General features: G+C 47.8%; 1 protein-coding gene across 6 annotated transcripts in view; it reads left to right on the top strand.

Annotated features, from left to right (window-relative positions):
• The window catches only part of RREB1 (ras responsive element binding protein 1), a 182,640-nt gene that overhangs the window by 130,222 nt on the left and 32,648 nt on the right, over nucleotides 1-19,770 (top strand). For all 6 annotated transcript variants that reach the window (XM_053904925.1, XM_019419822.2, XM_019419823.2 and 3 more), the window contains 2 exons: nucleotides 14,430-14,574; nucleotides 15,120-15,253. In XM_053904925.1, coding sequence (XP_053760900.1) covers nucleotides 14,430-14,574; nucleotides 15,120-15,253 — 279 coding nt within the window. The remainder of the gene's footprint in view (nucleotides 1-14,429; nucleotides 14,575-15,119; nucleotides 15,254-19,770) is intronic.

The raw sequence follows: 19,770 nt of genomic DNA, 5'->3' as shown, positions 1-19,770 counted from the left end.
TGGTTGCTGCTGCACTCAGAGGTCCTCCGTGTACATCTCGCAACCCAGACCCCAGGAACTACTCCTTTTCAATTTCAGGTTGTTCTTAACCGACAATGAGGCACTCTGTCGCCACCCACTTTATGAAGCAACTCATTCTGTTTCCTTTGGCCGCTAGTCATTTTAGGATGATGCAGTAGTTACCTTTGTTTATAAGACAAGTCAATCTTTTGGTAGCGTTTCCTTAGTCTTAGGAGGGGAGCCTCAGCGCATAAGCAAGAGACCGTGTCAATCTGTTACCAGATCGGGTACACTTGTTCAAGCTGCCGCTTCCCTGTCTGCGGACTTTCGTGTTTTTGAGGTTTCGAAATCCTTCGTCCCAAACCGTCTGACCACAGCTTAGTTTCCAAGCAGAATAATAGGCTGCATCAAGTGCAAAACACGCATCACGGAAAGATCACCGCGGCTCCAACTTTTAACTTCCCCCAACTCTTTATCAGTTGCTCCCACGTTGAAAATTTGGATTGAGCAGTACTTGTCTTCCAAAACAAACTTGGGAAACTGAGCCAGAGCACACCCGCCGGGAGAGCTCGATGTAGGAAAAAGGGCATTGAGCTTTGCGATTTGCAAAACTTTCCAGAAAGTGCTGGACTTCAGAGCTATGCAGAAGTGATGATATTTGAAAGAGAAGATAGAAGTAGATCTCCTTTGGGAAGAAATCCTACCTCCAAAATGGGTGTTTTTCCTTTGCCAGAATGTAATTGCCTTGAGAAAATAGGAAATTAGTTTCCACTTTGCTCATTTTACAAAGTGGAGACTTCAAAGCCATAAGGAGAGTTGTGGAGTTTGTGTTAACGTTACAGACATACCAAAGACCCCAGCAGGACTGGGCTTTCCTAACCAGCTTCTCCATTCATTCTCCGAAGAGCAGGCATGTGTCTGCATTTTGGCCATGTCAGTGGAAGGGGCAAGATGAGGAAGCGAAATGCCTGGAGTGTCCTTTAGTTATTTGGGCACAAGCTCTATTTCCTACTGCAACGGGAACGACTTTTTCTGTTGCTAAGTGCAGGAGACATAGACCCTGAGGATGCCGCTGGATAATGGACAGTCTTCAGGAACAGAGGCTTATGTGTTCCTATTATGCTGGAAGAAAACGTTCGCAGTACAGAAATGTGACCCTGCCCCATGACAAATGAGGCCGTGGAGGCTCTGAATTTAGCTCACTACTCTCGGATACTTAGGTGGAGCCAGCCCTTGGCATGCACAACTGAACTTGGGTATCCAAACAGGTGGCCAGCATTTAAAGACAGAAGGAACAGAGGTAGGGCAGTGTCTTGGAAGGGGACAGTCACTTCTTTACCCTCAGAGCCCAGCAAGAGGAAGGGCCCTGTGAACTTCTTTCATGGTAAAAACGAGTTTCTGAGGACACCCTATGACTAGTTCTGGGACTGGCTGCTTCTCCGGAGTGGAGGTGGGCACTCGGAGGCTCAGCTAGTCCCATCTTGAAACAAGTCTTAATCACCAGGTACTCACTGACTCCCCTGACAGATTCCTTTGAAGGAAGGAAGGTATCGTGTGACATGGGAAGAAATAATTTCTAGGATAAAAATCTGGGTCATCCTACCCAGGACTGTGTGAACTTTTTTTTTTTTTTTAACCCTATTTCTATTAAAAAGAAGGAAACAATTATTATATAATGACGTTTCAATTGTCTACAACTAAGTATCTTCCCCTTGAGGAAAGACAAATCAGAAGAGAGTGTCTCTCGGGGGTGCTCAGAGATCTTAACATAGTCAGTTCCACTGAGACAGTTGAGGGGTTTGTGGAGATTTTAATGGTGTGTACACAGCATAATGAGAATGTATGAACTGTGCTGGACATAGGACCCTTACGTTTGGTGCTGTTCGGTGAATATCTGGTGGTTTCATGATAATCATACTTGGATATCAAGGCAGTTTGCATCTGTGTGGTACTGTGTTTACAGAAATAGTCACACATACTTTGGGTGTAGTCTCAAAAGCTTTATTAAAACCTTTTTCTTTTTAACTAGAAAAAAAAAATCACGGAAGTGTAATACTTGGTTCCCTGATCATGCCTCTTCATATGCTTTTCATTCTTTTCAAGAGCCCACATCATTAAGAGGCCCAGAATTTTCCCCTCAAGAGTGAACGTTCACAAATCTGCGTATCGCAGCAGAATGTCCAAGTTCCCAGTTTCCCCCGGTAGCATTATTAAGCTTTCACCAAGTGAGTTTATTATTTGATTACACTTAAACACTTTTATAGCCTTTCTTTACATCTCATTGTCTGGAATTGAAACCTGTACGCTTTTATTTTAACGTCAGTAGTGGTTTGTATAAAGGCGGCCTCTCCATGTGTCCTCTGAGAGCTCTTCCTTCCTCTCTGGCTGGTGCTGATAAAGGATGCTCTGTGGAATGGTAAAGAGAGCCTCCATGTCTTCATCTTTAATGGGGCAACGTTCTACTCTCAGAGTCTGCTATGATGAGAATAAATGCTGTAATGTATACCCAAGCCCCAGGCTCACATAAGTGTTCGACAAATTATGGTTCCTTTGCCTCTCTCTTCTCCCTTCGGAAACTTAACCCCCCAGTTCCTTCCGCATGCCCATGAGCATGTGTGTTTACAAAACCAGGAAGAGAGACCTTGACCTTCAACCACGAGGGTACCATAAGCTGCGATCTAAGAACCTGACAGTCTGAGAGCGGTATTTTGTAGAGCAGCTGTGTGCCATACGCCTGAATTTTCTTCTCCTAATTGTGTAAATTCTCATTATTATTTGAACACTGCTTTTGGGGGGCATTGCTTTTTCTGTGGTATTTTTCTGTTTTTTGCGTGGATTTGTGTTTATACCATTTGATGAGAGTCTGTGGTTCTTTTCAGAATTCTTACTTTTACATTTTAGAAATCTGCAAATAGCAAACTACCACTCTGAGAAAAAGAACAGGTCAGAGTGATTTGTCACAGAATTTTATTCCTCCATTAAAATAAAAATCATAAGAAAATAGCAAAGCTGAGAGTTGACCCCTTTCAATTGACAGTCTCTTGTGAAACCTGTTTCATGTTTGACTGACATTCTTTAGAACATTTTCCCTGCTACTTTGTGTTTGTTTTTTCTTTTCTAATACCCCTTAACAATGAGCATAGCTTAATTTTTTTGAAAGAATATTTGAAAAATGTACTTGTGGCTGGTGCTCCCTTTTTATTCGGCATTTTTTCCAGAAGGACCAGGTCAAGTTCAGTTATATCAAAGAGAGCTCACTCGTAAAACTCTGCCATGTGTGGGGATGTGAAAGCCTTTTTCATCCTATCACTGTTTCTCAGATTTATGATATGCTTCATAATTAAGTAGTTCACTATCATTCGGCAGGCTAGATGCTAATGTTTATAATTCAGGCTTTCTTCTGTTTTGGCAGAGGTGGTATTTGTTTTGGAGATTTGAGCAGACACAAAAGAAGTTTCTCTTGAAGGCAGGCACCACGGTGTTCTTGACATATCTCGTTGAAATATTTTGAAAGCTCAGTTGCACCAGGTAAAAGTGGTGAATGGCATCAAATTCTGGAGCATCCGTGCTTGCCTACACTTGAACGAGCTGGCAGTTGTGAGAGCTAGGAATTAGGTCACGGAAGGTAAGGTATGTGCTTGCTGGGGGTAGGATGAGGAGTGGGGGGCTGTCCTCTGCTCCGGACCTCAACACACCCCCTTCTCCCCGCCCACCCTGCCCTCCGCTGATGCCCTGACAATGGGGAACAGATCGTGAGTGTGTGTCCCCACTTACTTGTATAATATCAAAGTAGCAGAGGGGAGGAGGAAAGCAAGCCTGATTGCAAGCGGTAAGAGCACAAACTTAAACCTGTGCCTCGTGCTTTATACCTTGCATTTTTCCGTCTTTGTTTAAATATTTAACCTGTCCAACCTGTTTGGGCTGAACAAGCTGGTGCTAGCAAACATCGAAACGTGCCCACTCACTGTCAAACAGAAAATCACTGTTTTCTGATTTGTTAAGGAAGGTGATTAGCAGCAAATTCTGTCCGTACCGCCCCCCTCAACACATACCCCTACTAAAAAGGGAAGAAGCAGCCCAGAAATCTTTGCACAGGTATTTATCATACTGAATCCCCACTCGCCTGCCCTTGGGCATGTGTGAGTGTGGGTGCACGCACACACACACACACACACACACACACCAAAGAGCCTTTCTCTTCTGCTGCTTTCAGGACTTCGGGTTGATGGAGAGCTTGTTGGTCTTCCATGGGGAGAGATTTTGTATTTCCCTTACACCAGAGACTCGGTTGCATAATAGGCATTGGTATGTAACGTCAGCACTTAATTCTTCTTCGTGGTTATATAACTCAGCTCATTCGAGAGGACTGTTGTAATTTTACAGGCGGGAAAATGGAGGTTTGTGATGTTACAGGTTCAGCTAAGATTGTCAGCCAATCTCGGACCTTCCTTCCCAGGCTCTTTCTCTTCCTGGGCCCCCGTTGATCAGGCAGCATGCCACTGTCCCTTGCAGCACATCGTTTGGTTATTTGTGTCACCTCTGGCAGGCAGAGGCCCGTGTCTACCACATTCATCCCATTTGAGATTCAAGGTGACCCTGAACTTCTGCGGTCATGGACAAGGGGCTGTGTTGCCTGGCTATTTTTTGCAGGTGACCTTTCTCTTTGGATTCATTTATGTTCATTTTTTTTTTTCCTCTCTCACATGGGACACAACCTGATCTTGGTACCCTTCTCCTTCTTAGCTGTTTCCCCGTGGCCCCTGAAGAATACATTATGGCATCCCCTAAGTGGTGGTGACTTTCCACCATGCCTCTTCTCTGTACCCACCACCAACAGCTTCCATTTCCCTCTTCGGCATGTGGCGGGCCATCTCAAACAGCCCAGCCTAAGCATTTCCTGTTCCTCTTTTGGAAGAGGCTGAGGAGTAGCGAACAGTGAGTTGGCACTACCTCATTGTGGAGATAGTCATCTCTTCCTCCTCTGCAAAAAGAAAAAGGATATGAATAACTGGGTTCTGCCGTCTTTAAGAAAGAAAGCTAAAGTGAACTCCCTTCGGGGCTGAAGCAAGAAAAGGGTCTGGGTGACCATGTTTCAAGTCAGTGACAGTTAGAATGGGGGATTGCTTTGTCTATGGTTTTTTAGCCCTTTTCTGCGGAAAGGCATTCTCTGCAGGGTGGGGGTGGAGGCAGTGGTGATTGCTTCCCTCAAAGGGAATGGCTCTGGGTTGATGGGGCCATGCTGGGAATGCCAACTTCAGATGGGGCTTCCTTACCTAAGGCCATAGACACAGGAGTCTGTCCTGGGATTGGGGTCTTGGGCCATCTGGGGAGGGGTGGTGGTGGAAGGAATGGAGGGTGTTTAGCCCAGAGAAGGGGAAGAGTACACTACAACATGGCGGCTGCCTGAAATACGTACAGGACTGTCAGGTGGGAAAGCGGTGACTTTCTGCTTATCATTTCCTGGATTAATATAGGGACAGCCCAGGCTGACTAATTGTAGCTTTGCGTGAATGAGAGTTCTCTTTGGGTGAGACAGAGGTCAACACATCTAAACTTTGAGGTCTTTTGTTTGTTTTTAAGGAATCCATGATTTTATACTGAACTATGCACTGTGTGTCTTTGTGGGTATTATACACAGGTATCCAGGGAGCCAAATAGGGTATGGAGATCATTCTACCAAATTATTTTAGCAAAACAAGGGCAGGCAAAGGGAATAAAAAGTACAAGAGGGTTTAGGGTATACTGATCTAAAGAACCTGGTTAGGAACAAGGTCTAGAATAAAGATTTTGCAGAGGTTGGTATTTATGTACATGGGCCAACCGCCAAGCTCCCCTACACCGTATCTGAACCTCAGGAGAGGAGGAAGGAGCAGTGAAGGGCCCTCTGTTTTCTAAGTAAACCATCAATAACTGGAGACTGTTGTACCTCGACTCTGTTCTGAAGTCAGCGGCTTCCAATATCAGTAGGGAAGTAGGGGGAAAGGAATGTGGTAGCCGGAAGGTTACCTCTCTCCCACCTGAAAGATGGCTGGGAGGTGGGGGACACTCAGGGAAACCTATCCCTCAGGCATGGCAACCCAGCTCTGTCCGTCAAGGAGGAAGTGTTTGTACTGGGTTTTTGCATGACATCAGGATGGAGAAGGAAGTTCCTTCTCTACCACTACAGGAGAACCCAGAGACAGGAGAGCAGCAATTGGGGGTCAGCCAGAACGGTACCCCGGAGTCTGGACTGGGGAGCAGCTGTGGGCCGAGGAGCAGTGGAGGTAGAGTCCAAAGGCAACTGCACTGAGCAACTAGGACCTGAACCTCTAGCACCCCCTGCTTTCAATGGAGATCCCTTAACTTTTCATACAGTTCGATTTCTGCTTACGCTGGCCCCACCCACATGCCAGGCTGCAGTCCGCAGGATGAGAGAGATTCTCCACTTTTGGGGTGCGCGTCCCCCTGCTGCAGGGGAATGGGAGCTTGTGGGAAAAACCCTGACGTGGGATGTGGTCTTTAAAGTCACCGCGCTCATCTGTTTGCCCCTGAGCAGAGGCAGATGCAGCAGGAGGAAACTTCGCGTGAGGACTCAGGCGCACCCTCCTCGAGTCACACTGCCGTTATCGAGGACGTGGTGTGACATGGGGTGTAGCTGGCCTGCAGGGGGCGGGGAGGGGGTGGTGCAGCATCCGGGCACTTCAGCGAGAGCGTCTCGGGAGCACCGAGAGCAGGCTGCAGCCAGGGTTCCCACAGGCAGCCTGAGGAGCGCCGGGAAACGCCTCTCTGAGATGCACACCTCACGGTAGTTTGACTTCTAGACTTTTCTGAAAGTGCTGTCTTCAGTCCACGAGGCTGCTTACACCCACCATCGTCAGATCTTCCTCCACACCCAGGCACAGCTGCCAAGACCTGCCTTCTGGATCAGCATGACTGAACCTGAACAACACCCGGATTACTAGAAGGTGGCTCAGAGGTGGAACCCCACGGGGAGCCGCATGGTTGGTTCCTCGTGGACTGGCACAGGACTGGATGGACTCAGGCGACACTCACAGCTATCCACCCTTAAACTCCTGCCCCGTCCATCAGTTAGGGAGACCTGCTTTTCTTTGGCCTCAAATGTAGGTTGTGGAGCAGGGATGCTTTTGAATCTCATTCATCCCTCTTTCGGTTCTCATAAGACTGTTGGAAAAGCAAAGCGAGCACTGGTAGGAATGGGGAATCTGTAATCAGGCTGCAAAAACCTGTTGGAGCCTGTTGACGCAGTTTGGAGGGCCCCCCTCCCCCCGCAGGGCTGAGCGCTGTTTGTGTTTGGTTTGTGTTTGGTTTGTGTTGTGTACTGAAAGAGTGACCTTCCTATTAATGCCATTTGCTCAGAGGACCTAATAATTCAGCTCCCGGATTAATGAAACTTACGTAGAAATTAAGCAGGAGAAGTTAGCAAATCCTGGAAAGGTCTAGATCTTGCCTGAACTTTGCACTTCTTCAGGTAAATGAGGCAAATTCTCTAAGAGCAGAGTGTAAACAGTGTCTGAGACCTGCCAAGAGGACACCTTCCACGGGGTGATCCTTCACACTTGTTGAGAGTTTTCCAAAGGGTTTTACCCCCAAAATAATTTTGAGAATGTTAAGTTTCATCATGTTTTTGGTTTATGTGTTTATGCCCGATAAACTTGTGCAGAGTCTGCTGGTATTTTGCAGCGTGAGCCTGGGAGCGGTCTAAGGCTTATATCCAAAAGATGGTGACATCCCAGCCAGGCAGTTAACCAAGCCTGTGACCAGGATGAAGAGTTGAAGAGAATTTAACTGTGATCCGGTGGTTCTCACACTTGAGCAGGCATGAGTACCACCTGGAGGGCTTGTGGAAACCCAGGGTGCTGGACCCTGGCCCAGAGTCTCTGAGTCTGCCTGAGAACTTGTATTTGTAACAGGCTCCTGGCCAATGCCATTGCTCCTGGTTGGAGGACCACAGCTTGAGACCGGCAGTTTTGTCCCCATTTTACAGATGTAGAAACTTGTGGAATCTCCCTGGCTACTGAATGGTAGACCCAGGATATATCTGAACTGTCTCAGTGCTCAAGGCCACCCCCAAGACTTCATTGCCGTCACTTGGTCTCTCTACTGCACCCGAATTTGCTTTATCTTCTTCCCACATTCCTGCTTGCTTCTCAGAGCAAGGTGGTGCTTCAGCGGTAAGAGTGCACCTTCATTTCCAGATCTACAGGCTTAACATACCTAAGAAAGGTTAACAGAAAGTTACTGTATTTGGAGCTGGAAACGAGGAAGTTCAGGGAGGGAGAAAAGGATGTGCTTTAGGAATTGGTCTGTCTCCTCTGAGTTCCTAGATTGGCGTTTCAGCTCTGGAATAAGATGTATTTGTTTTAGCCGCGATATATTCAGTATTCTTACCAACAGCCCACCCTAGCTAAAATGGGTCTTCTTACACCTTACGTCTTAGAAAACAAAGGATTATAGGGCACCTGGGTGGCTCAGTCGGTTAAGCTTCCGACTTTGGCTCAAATCATGATCTTACAGTTTGTGAGTTCAAGCCCCATGTCAGGCTCTGTGCTTACAGCTCAAAGCCTGTAGTCTGCTTTGGATTCTGTGTCTCCCTTGCTGTCTGCCCCTCCCCCACTGGCACGCTGTCTCTCAAAAATAAACATTTAAAAAAATTAAGAAAATTACATTTACAAGAATATTTGAGTTGAAAATCAGCCTCCATGTCAAAATTCAAAGTAGGCCCCTATCAGTACTAGAAAGTAGGGAGATTTTTTTTCTACTTAAAAAAATCTGCAATATTTGTTTTTGTTCATTACTATAGAAACCCTCCTAGCCCCCTCCTCACCCCCGGGTGTTATGAATGGAGAAAACTTCACTCGAATCCTTGAAGAATTCTGATAAAATTTTTTCCTTAGACCATGGTGTGGCAGGATTTCTACTATTGAAGTGACATGCCACTGAAGGAAAATTCTAGAATTTTATGCAAAAAGCTTACTGTGAATGTAGATGAAGGTTTGAATGCAGAAACACAGATTAATACCAATAATGGGAGAGATCCATGTGTGTCTTCAGTTTTCATCTTTCAGTGTTTTTTGTTGAAGCACTTTTACTATAACACTGTTTGCTATACGATCTCATATCAAGTTTGTTCACAGTAAACCCTAGTAAGGTAATTAATTGTGACGGTATCTTGGAAGCTGAGGACATGTGTTGTTGTGATATTGCAACTGGACAGGTTTTCTGCTTATACTTCATGCATTCATCTGTCTAGCCATTCGGCCATCTGGCAGGTACTTAGATAGCCACCAGCGCTAGTGCAGAGAAGGAGAGAGACAAGGTTATAATGAAACTTATTTTTTTTAATGTTTATTTTTGAGAGACAGAGAGACCGACTGAGCAGGAGTGGGGGAGGGGCAGAGAGAGAGGGAGACACAGAATCTGAAGCAGGCTCCAGGCTCTATACTGTCAAGACAGAGGCTGAGGCAGGGCTCAAACCCATGACCCATGGGATCATGATCTGAGCCGAAGTCAGACACTTAACAGACTGAGCCACCCAGGCACCCTGAAACTTATTTTCAATGGAAGCCAAGGAGATGGTCAAACAAGTTGAAATACATGGTATTTTCAGTTTCTGGTATGTTCTGTGAGGAAGGTAAAACTGGGTAGTGGGCTCGAGGGCCTCTGCATGAATGGGGTAGGACACTTGCCGTGAAACTTGAATGACCCGCACCAGCCCTAGAGTTCTGGGGTGGAGCAGCCCTGTGACCAGACTAGTTGAATGAGTTTGAGGAACCCAGAGAGAGCTAGTGTGTCTGAAAGGGCCTTGGGGTCAGAATATGCCGCCAACATATGAGGTCTGAGAAATGGGCACAGGCCAGATTTAATTCTAGGAATGGAGCTGTCAGAGGCATTCAAGCAGTGGAGTGGTATGATATGATCCATGTTTTAGACACTCACTCTGGCTGCTGTGTAGAGAAGGCACAGGAGAAGGGCAAGAGGGAAATCAGGGAGGTCACTTTAAAATATAAGACCAGCAGATGGAAAATCCTGTAGAAGTGTTTTTGCAACACATCTATCCATGTGTTACACATGAATCCTTGTGCATAAATCTGTGCACATTTGTTCAATTCTTCAAGACAAATTTCTAGCAGTGGAATTACTTGGAGAAAGGGCACACATATTTAAAATTCTGCTCCCTGTTGCTCAGCTGCTTTGTAGAAAGGTTGTTACCATTTTTACTCCCCTCAGCAATGCATGAGAGACGCAGTTTGCTGAACCACACCAAGACTGCATATTTCTCATCCCTGCCACTCTGGAAAATGAAAAGACAACTGCTCAAAAGATGTAAATTAAGGGCACCTGGGTGGCTCAGTCGGTTGAATGTTTAACTCCCATTTTGGCTCAGATTATGATCTGAGGATCATGGGATCAAACCCCACGTTGGGCTCCATGCTGAGTGTGGAGCCTGCCAGGGATGCTCTCTCTCCCTCTGCTTCTCCCCAGCTCTCTCACTCTCTCTCTCAAAAAACAAAACAAAAAAGAAGACGTAATCCTCAAGTGTAGCGTGGTGGAGACATGCCTCGATGGCAGTTTGAGTGACAAAGTCACAGGGATCTTAGTTGGAAGTGAGGGTGTGACATCACCGAACCCTCACACCACATCAATTGCCATTCCTTCCGATCCAACATGGCACAGAGGATGTCCGCACACCGGAGCGCATCCCAGGGTTAGTAGTGACCAGTATCAGTCAACAGAGTTGAGAGCAGAGCCTGAGGGAGCCCACTGAAGGAGCTGGCATTGTCCAGTGTGGGGAAGAGAAACTTTGGAGAAACACTGCAGTCGTGAATATTTGAAGAGCTGCCATCTAGAAGAGAATGTAGACCAATTCGATATTGCCCTGGGAGGATAGATGGACGTTTAAAAGAAGGATGGGATTTTTGACTCAACATGGGAAAGATGGCTGTAACAATTAGCATCGCTAAAAAACAGAGAAGTCCTGGTTGGCGGCAAGTGTTCGAGCAGAATGAAATGGTGATCTCTCCAGCTGAGTGGGAGGCTGGAGAGAGAGCATCTCAATTCCCCGCCAGTTCTGAGAGCATCTCGACTCCCCGCCAGTTCTGAGAGCATCTCAACTCCCCACCAGTTCTGAGGCCCGTTGTTTACTGATCCTCAGGGTACATGGAAATGAGAAAAACAAACCCAAGCCTTCTAAAGAAGAGATGCAGGCTTGCCCCTCCCCGCCCCCAGCCTTCCTCTCTTGGCCACGCTCTGTGGGGAAGAGGCCATTACTGGCTCCTGTTGGTGACACGCCCCACTTCCTGTGAGTGTTCAGGAGGAAGTGGACAGTTAATGTTGCCACTCCTGCTATCAGAGGCCAGGGCAGAAGGGAAGGGGTCAGGTTAGGGAGAGTCTTAACTGCAGATCACATCCAACTTCAGAAATGGCTGAAGCTCCCCAGCTCTGGCAGCTGAACTACTGACTGAATGGAGTTTATGAGCCCACAGCTGTTGGTCACCTTGTTGGCTGAATGGGCAGATTGGAAACTCCCCATGTCTTGTCAACCAGAGGTGTAACCCTGGAATAAAGGAGCACACTTGAGCTTTGAACCTGCGGCTCCAACGGGCTCAGTCCTCAGTCGGAGAACTGGAGTGGGTCGATGTGTTCAGCAAAGGTGTACTCGCCACCAAGCCCTTGAGACTGCTTTGATCTGGTCTCCTCTTCCTGCCTGTAGCAGCAGTGCAGTTCAAGGGCAGCCCCAGTTTTTCAGAATAAGACAGAGGCAGAACCGGAGGTGGGGAATGATCTGTTTCTGACCAGTGGCCCCTTCATTTTCCTGTTGACGTTTGGCTAGAGCTCAGTACCAACTGCTAGGCCTTGGGCTGTGGTCACTCAGGGAGGAGGTGTCCAGGGTCAGGCTGGAGCCCTGAGGTGCCTTCTGGTGGTCCAGAATGCAAATCAAAGGCTTGGCCTTAGGAGGCAGTCTAGGGGGCAAAGCTCAGACTCTGAAGCCAGCACACCTGGGTCTGTCCTGGTTGGAGGGTCCCGGGCATGTCAGCTTCTCCACACCTCACCAGCCTCCTCTGCAAAGTAGAAATGAGAATCTGTAAATTTCCCACCAGATAGGTTCTCACCACGTGCCCACTACTGTCCCTCATCCTCTGCTCTGTGAAAACTGCTTCCGTCACAAATCTCAGATCTGGATAATAAGGGTCACTCTGTAAATGTGCGGATCATATGATAAAAAAGGTGGAGCTCAGCTAGTGAGCCACCTACAGTTAGTTGTCAGTCTCAGATTTCCAGTATTCTCTGTGGTTTTTTGTGGCCTCGTGTTACCGGGCACAAGTAACCTGTCAGCTGTAGAGAAGGTATTCGTTTTTAAATTAATTTTGAGTGATTTATTGAAAGGGTTTGGTACTCATTTACATATCTTAGTATTTTTCATACTTCCTTAGTTCTTAGGTGCTTTAACACATTTTTTTACACTTCTAGAATTGGAATATGTGATACAGTAAATATCAAAAGAAACTTGCCAGCCCTTTCCTTTTTTCCTCTCAATGCTGATAGTAAGTGATGGTCTCTAAATCAGTCACCTTGGAATGAGGGAGGAGGGCTACTTAGGACAGGGCTATTGGTAGGAGCGCCTGGGTGGCTCAGTCTGGTAAGCTTCGGACTTAAGCCCAGGTCACAGTCTCACAGTCTGTGAGTTCAAGCCCCACGTCAGGCTCTGTGCTGATGGCTCAGAGCCTGGAGTCTGCTTCGGATTCTGTGTCTCCCTCTCTGCCCCTCCACTGCTTGCACGTGCTCACTCGCTCTCTCTCTCTTTCTCAAATATAAATAAACATTAAAAAAAAAAAAAAAAAAAAGGACAGGGCAGTTGGTTCCCCAGAACTTTCCTGAGCCTTTATGTGACCAAGAATTAATAATAAATCATCCTTTCCTGATAATCTTAGCAAGGAATTATGTGGACATGGGCATGATGCTTGTCTGTGTGCTTTTCCATTTTCTCCTGTTAGATCTGCTTACTCCGCCACACTGACATCCCCCAGCCCCCACCCAGAGAACAGAGGCTGGGCCTGAGGCCCATCTTCTCCGAGGCTAGGCCATATCTAGCCTGCTGGTGGATGGCTCTGTGGGCTGGGGGATAGACGGTCAGGGGCGAGTGTGGGGGCCCTCCACCTCCTAGAGTATGTGTATAGAACCGGAACAGGAGGCACCCAGGGTCTCACCCCCACACACCCAGAGAAAAGAGGATTCACAGGTAGTGTGGGGCAGGGTTGTGGGGGGGTGGGCACGCACTCAGCCACATCACTGCACTGTGGGCCCACACGCCTTCATTGCTGCCACTGCTGGGGGTTCACAGGCTGCTTAGCCTTGTCCTCCCCCGGCCTGTCCCCTCTGAAGAAGGCACAGCCCAGAGGAGCTGAGCTGAGTTGTACTTCTTTCTAGAGTTGTGACCAGACCACGTATGAAAGCTTTGCCATCTTTCCCATTTCCTAAGTGCTTCCCTAGTAAGATAATCCTGTGAAAAGAGCTGTTTCTAAAAAGCTGGTCTCCATTCTTCCATCTGGCACAGTTTAACCCCAAAGATGATGATGGTGGTGACGATTGTCATTAGGAAAACCAAACCCTTGATGTCACAGAGTAAGGAAATTGAGACTGACTGTCTTTTTGTAATCTCTTTCTCTCCTTATAGGCCTTGGGACCTTGTCCATAGGGTATTTGTTTTAGAACTGGATAAAGTAAGGTCATTTAAATCAGGTCACCTATAAAGCTCCCTTTTTGGAGCAGAGGTACAGACTATGTGTAATGCTTTCTTACATGTGTGTTCCTGGCCCTGCAGATGTCAGGATTGCAACATGCAATTTACTCAACCCGTTGCCCCTGCTACTCTCACAATCCATAAATCCATGTAATATCATGAACGACACAGAAAGTCTTTCCGGTTCACTCCAGACATTCGTGTGTTAGCACTTCTCAAATTTGACCCCCAGCGTGCCTCTGAAAGCAGAAGAGAACACATACCACTGGCATTTGTGAGGTGGCAGATGCAGAATGATGGCTTGATTTAGGAGCTGGCCAGATCTGGGAGTTCTTTATTCTGTAGCATTGTGTGTCCGAAAAGAGTACCTTTTGTCTGAACAAGCAGACCTGGCAAATCGGATGGTCTTTTATCTCATTAGCATCCGTGAAGTTCACGAACGTCTTCCAACAGACCGCAAAGCACTGAACACCATTTTTGGATAGCACTTGTGAGAGCTTCAAGGAGGGGTTCAGGGAGATGATATAAAGCTTTGAAAAGAGAGAAATCACTGTATAAATTACACCCCATACCTTAAAGAAAATGTAGATACCAACCCCTAAATGTATAATACCAAAAGTTAAAAAAAAAAATAAGCCAACTCGGTTTTTTGCTAAATCACATTGTGTGTACGTGTGTTTGTTCTTTCCAGACATATGAAGATTCATGAGAAGGACCCTAACAGTGCTACAGCTACGGCGCCCCCATCCCCACTGAAGCGCAGGCGGCTGTCCTCCAAGAGGAAGCTGAGTCATGATGCCGAGTCAGAGAAAGAAGACCCAGCACCTGCTAAAAAGGTTCTCACTGCTCCCGGCACAGATGTGCCTAACCACTGGACTCCTGGCAGAAATACCTCTGCCTTTATTTTCACAGTCTGGGGACTTGGCAGACATCCATCCTAAGCTTTTAACCTGTGTTTTCCCACACTGTTTTATAAGGTGTCTGCAGGAAAGAGTACCCGTGTGCACTTCTCTGTGGGTCCCCCTACCTGAGCCCCAAGAGAAGAAGAGCGTGTTTCGTAGCTCTGTGCTTTTTTGTTTCTCCAGCTGGAGTGGAAGCTTCATACGTATTAGGGGCTCTTGTCCTCACTCTTTGATTCTCTGTACCTGTCAGATACTAGGTGCTCCATAAACGTTTATTGAATGGATGAGTGGGTTGAAGGTGGATGGATGGGAGCGCTCAGTGAGTGTTGTGTGAATAACGGACTGTCAGTAGCATCCTTAATCCCTAGGAAGGAAGCCTCCTTTTCCTTTTAGATTTGGATTGAGTATTGGCTTCTCTTCTGAAGCGGACCCACGTGGGAGACCACCTTCCTGACTTCACTTTTTTCCCTTTCCCCAAGATGGTAGAAGATGGGCAGGCGGGTGATCTGGAGAAGGTGGACGAAGTGTTTCACTGCCCAATATGTTTCAAGGAGTTCGTTTGCAAGTATGGACTGGAGACCCACATGGAGACCCACTCAGATAACCCACTAAGGTAGGAGAAAGAGTGGGACACAGCTGTACTCTGGAAAGCTCTTTTTCCTTCTGTTTCTTTCTGGCCTATGACCTGTCTTTATTCCCCAGTCCTCCAAACTGGGCTAATGGGATTTAACTTGAGTTTGATGACAGCAAGGCAGCTAGTAAGAAAGGTGGATGGTGCAGGGAAGAAACCAGGCTGAGAAGTGTCAGAAGGAAGAAGTGGCTGTAGCCACAGGGTGTGTTCACTGCACTTCCATTTCGCTGCTGGGAGGGCCCTTGGAGCCTTTGCTGAGAGTCCACTGTGCACAGGGTGCCCCGTCACAGGGGGCTTTTGAGCATCAGGCACATTGTCTGTAACACAAAAGGTGTTGCAGCCCAAGTGATTGTTAGCTTGTGCAACAGTGTGGCAAGGACGGAAGGGCATGCCAGGTGCTCGTCCATGTTTCAACTGGATTGGTAGCACAGAAACCTGAGAAAGCAGTTTGGGGTAAGAGGAGTTCTGTTCTGCTTCGTGCAAGACACTCAGCCTAACGTGAAGGCTGTCACAGTAAGATAGTGAGACATGATTGTTCTGCTGTTCTGGGTTCCATTTTTGGTCTTTGCTGGCTCCAGCTTTCCTGGTTCCTCGCTTGCCCAAGCAGAGAAGGTGATAGGAGTTCCAGCAGTGTTCAGGGCAGGGCCGGGGACAAGGTGGACTTGGCCTTCCTTCCCTATCTTCTCGGAGAACTTCTTCATCAGGAAGAAAGTCCTGTGTTCTCCGTGACAGGTCTGGAACGTTTTCCTACAGAATTGCCACTTTTAAAATGCTACTGCCACGGTTTCTGAGCATTGAAAAGAACCAGGTGCCATAGGGGCACTAGAAGACTTGGAAGCTGTGGCCTGCAAGGCACAGCCGAAGGTTCACCCAGAGCGGAGGCGAGCGCCTCTGTGCCCGCAGCTCTGGGCTTCAGAAGGCAGCTTGGGAGTATGGAAATCTGGACACCTGTCTGACTCACCGACGTATGGGCCAGATTTCCTTCCTCAGGACAAGGCATTTGGGTGTGATTTGGGAGTTCAGAAGTCTGACCAGGTTGAAGGCTTCTGTGTTGTAGGAAAAGCCTAACCCTATGGCGGCTTAAAGCCACATCAGACGATTACACTTAATCACATCAGCTTGACATTTTTTCCATTAGGGGGAAAGAAGAATCCATGAAAAGTTTAAACTGCTGAGCAGTTGAAGTGCTACAAAATGTCTTTTCATAACTCCCCCGTCTTGGGGAATTGCAGACCGCGTAGGAGAGGGCAGGGACTGGTGGTCAGAACCCCTGGACCCCATCCTACTCACATGGGGCCTGGATCAGCTATATTTGAACCTTGAAGGAGAGCTGGACCAGGTAGTCCCTGTGTTCCCTTTCCGGCCTTAAATTCTAGGGGTTGGTCTCTTTAACAGCTGTTCTTTTGTCTACCAAGAAAAAGCACTTGGCTCTTCCTTTTGCGGGCCCTCTGGTCCTGAGAGATTTGGGAACGTTAATGGTTTCATTAGCATCCGCAGCATCCCCAGGATGTGGGCTTGTGGTAGGTGGTGAATATTGAAATAGTTTTCTCAACCGAGGACCTGAGCAAACAGAGGAGAAGTGACCAGACAGGCGAGTCGTGGGCAGAGGCAGCAGACAGCACGTGGGACCCCGCCCCCCACCCCACGTTGCTGCCGGATAGCCATGCGAGCTGGCACTACAGAGGGAACACAGTGCCTGTCTCTGAGCTCCTCTGTGTGTTTTGTTTCACTTCATGCTTTAGTCTGGGATCATAGTTCATCTTCGGAACTACCCGTTTGTCCCCTTACAGATAATTCTATCCTACAGGAAAAATAATTTGAGTCTCACGAAAGATTTTTGAGCAGCTGGAGCCTGTACAGCACCACGTATAGCAGTGATAGAGGACTCTCGAGTGTCCCCTTCTCACATGGTGGCCTGGATGAGGGAGTGGGTTCCCCTGCAGCGGGGCCCTCTGGACAAGCACTTGCCCCAGGGACAGGCTGGGCCTGCTATTCAGAGGTGGGGACGGGCCCTGCGTTGGACACTGGTTGTCCTGTTCTGCACAGTTTGGTGGGCAATTCACTTGCCGTGACTGCAAGGCCAACAGGGCAGATGATCTGTGAAGTTGAGCCTCAAGTCCTGCCTATTTTCCTCGCCTACTCAGGAATAATGCCCTTTGTCTGGAGAGGGGTTGACTGGAGTTGCTCGGTAGCCTGGCTGGGCCTCAGCCCCTTCTGGCAGCCTTCCACCCCACGGGAGCCCCCAGACGCTGTGCCCACAGCGCATCCATTGTGGGGAGGCGGGTGGTGAGCAAGCCATCCCCCAACTAGTGGCTGTTGTTGTGCGGGGTGGGGCTTGCATCTGGAAACCAAAGGGACTTGATTACAGAACACAGTTAATTTCCCTTTTCTCCTCTCTGCTCTCCTGTTCCACATAATAGCCTGCTATCAGAGGAGGCCATGGGGGCAGGCATGAGCCGGCAGGGCCCAGCCAGGCAGTGAACTGTGACAGTAGCCGGTGGGAGAGGCTGCTTGTTAACCCAGAGCTAAAATAGACACCAACTCCATTTGCAAACCCCAAAGGCAGCAGAACCACAGTGGGATGCTACCAGTTCAAACAGAAAGTTTATAACTCAAAACAGCTGTTGGTTTCTTGCTCTTCTGCCCTCACCCCCTCCACCCCCCAAAGCTGGCCAGGTGCCTGTTATCCCTTAATAAAAAGTGTTGGAGATCCAAACCCGTGTAACTGCTGAGGCCGTTCTCCCTTCCTCTGTGTTTCAAATTAATGAAGTGTGTGTTAGCATTGAGCAAAGGGAAGACAGGGAGCTGCTGGTAGCCATTCTAGCTCTTCGTGCTGTGCATTGCTTGTGCCCAGACATGACCAACAGTAAATCCACATCCTCCTAGACAAGGAGGGCTTATTGAGAGCTGGCATTTGGAATCAGGGGTGAGGGACAGTACTTTAAACGTTCTAGTGGTCACATTTTAAAAAGTAAAAAGAGGGTACCTCAGTCGGTTAAGCATCCAGCTTCAGCTCAGGCCATGATCTCACGGTTCGTGGCTTTAGGCCCCGCATCGGGCTCTGTGCTGATAGCTCGGAGCCTGGAGCCTGCTTCGGATTCTGTGTCTCTGTCTGTCCCTCCTCCGCTCATGTCCTCTCTCTCTCTCTCTCTCTCTCTCTCTCTCAAAATAAATAAACACTTATTTAAAAAAGGTAAAAAGAAGTAGGCAAGATTAATCATGTTTCTTTGTTCATTATACCAGTGATACCAAAATATAACATCAACACGTAATCAGTATAAAAATTGTCAGGGATGTATTTTACCTTCCTCTTTACATACAAGGCCTGTGCAGTTCAGTGAGTGAGGTGCAGTAACAGCCCATCTCAGTTTGAACCAGCCACATTTCAGGGGCACAGCAACCCACCACACAGGTGTAGGTCCAGGACAAGCCCACCACACAGGTGTAGGTCCAGGACAAGCCCACCTACGGCAGGGAGGGCACCGAGGCAGCAGCTTGGCTGTAAAGACCCCTGGGCTTGTGTCTGAATGACTTGTCTCAGGCTGGCGGGGGCTGGGCCAGGAGGGTTGACAGCTGGGTGGTTACCATGGCTCTGTGACTGCTGCCAAGGGCAAAATATAGCAAAACTTATTGTATAATCTTACGTGGCTTCTCGATTAAAGGTCGGGTGGTGAATAATTTTTAAATTATTTTAGTTAAAACATATCCAAATGATTGAGTGTTTCTTGTGTGCCAGGCACTCCACCAGACTTGAAGGAAAAAATACAATGATGTTAGAGACAGGGCCCCTCCAGAGCCAGTCAGGAAACAAGTAAATGGGAAGTTCTAAAACAAAGCGAAAGGGATACACTCAGGGCCATGAAGGGCACAAGCTGCCTATTGTCGAAGCAGAGGGAGCCTGATCCAGTTAGTGTAAAGCTTCCCTTGACATTTTGCACTGGATGTTGTGACACTTCACTGTGTCCTGTAGGTGGAGGCTCTCCTCCGTCTGATCAAATTATTGATCTTGATTGTCAGTAAGAAAAGTTTTAAGGCGATGCCCTTAAATCTATGTCAAGAATTAGTATGTGGGGAACACAGTGGGCTCTGACAGGTTCACCCTTCCGGCTGCATGAGAGCTTGTCCCGCACCTGCACGATGAGGATAAGTGATGTTACAGGCACGCAGGCCAGGCTGAAAGCCACCCCCTTCATCTTAGTGGTGGAGGGAGGTGCCAGAACCTTCTTTCTTCTGGATTCTCAAGTGTTCCAAGGAATGTTTGGCTCCCTTCACCGCACCACCCTCCCCATACACACCCCCATCACCTACAGGGAGCCCCTAAAGACTAATTCACATGGCATTGGGCCCACACTTAAATGTAATCCTAAAAATAGGGAAAAGGGTATAAAAAGTATTCATCAGCATCTTGTACTTAAGACTCCCAGGGGTCCATGGCTTGGCCAAGTGGAGGCAGCTTTGAAATGGTGCCGGGGGCTGAGTGAGGAGGCAGGGGACATGTC

Source organism: Panthera pardus, unplaced genomic scaffold, assembly GCF_024362965.1.
Source record: "Panthera pardus isolate Hobbes unplaced genomic scaffold, ASM2436296v1 HiC_scaffold_17, whole genome shotgun sequence".
NCBI classification, from domain to species: domain Eukaryota; kingdom Metazoa; phylum Chordata; class Mammalia; order Carnivora; family Felidae; genus Panthera; species Panthera pardus.
This window is presented reverse-complemented; position numbering and strand designations above follow the sequence as displayed.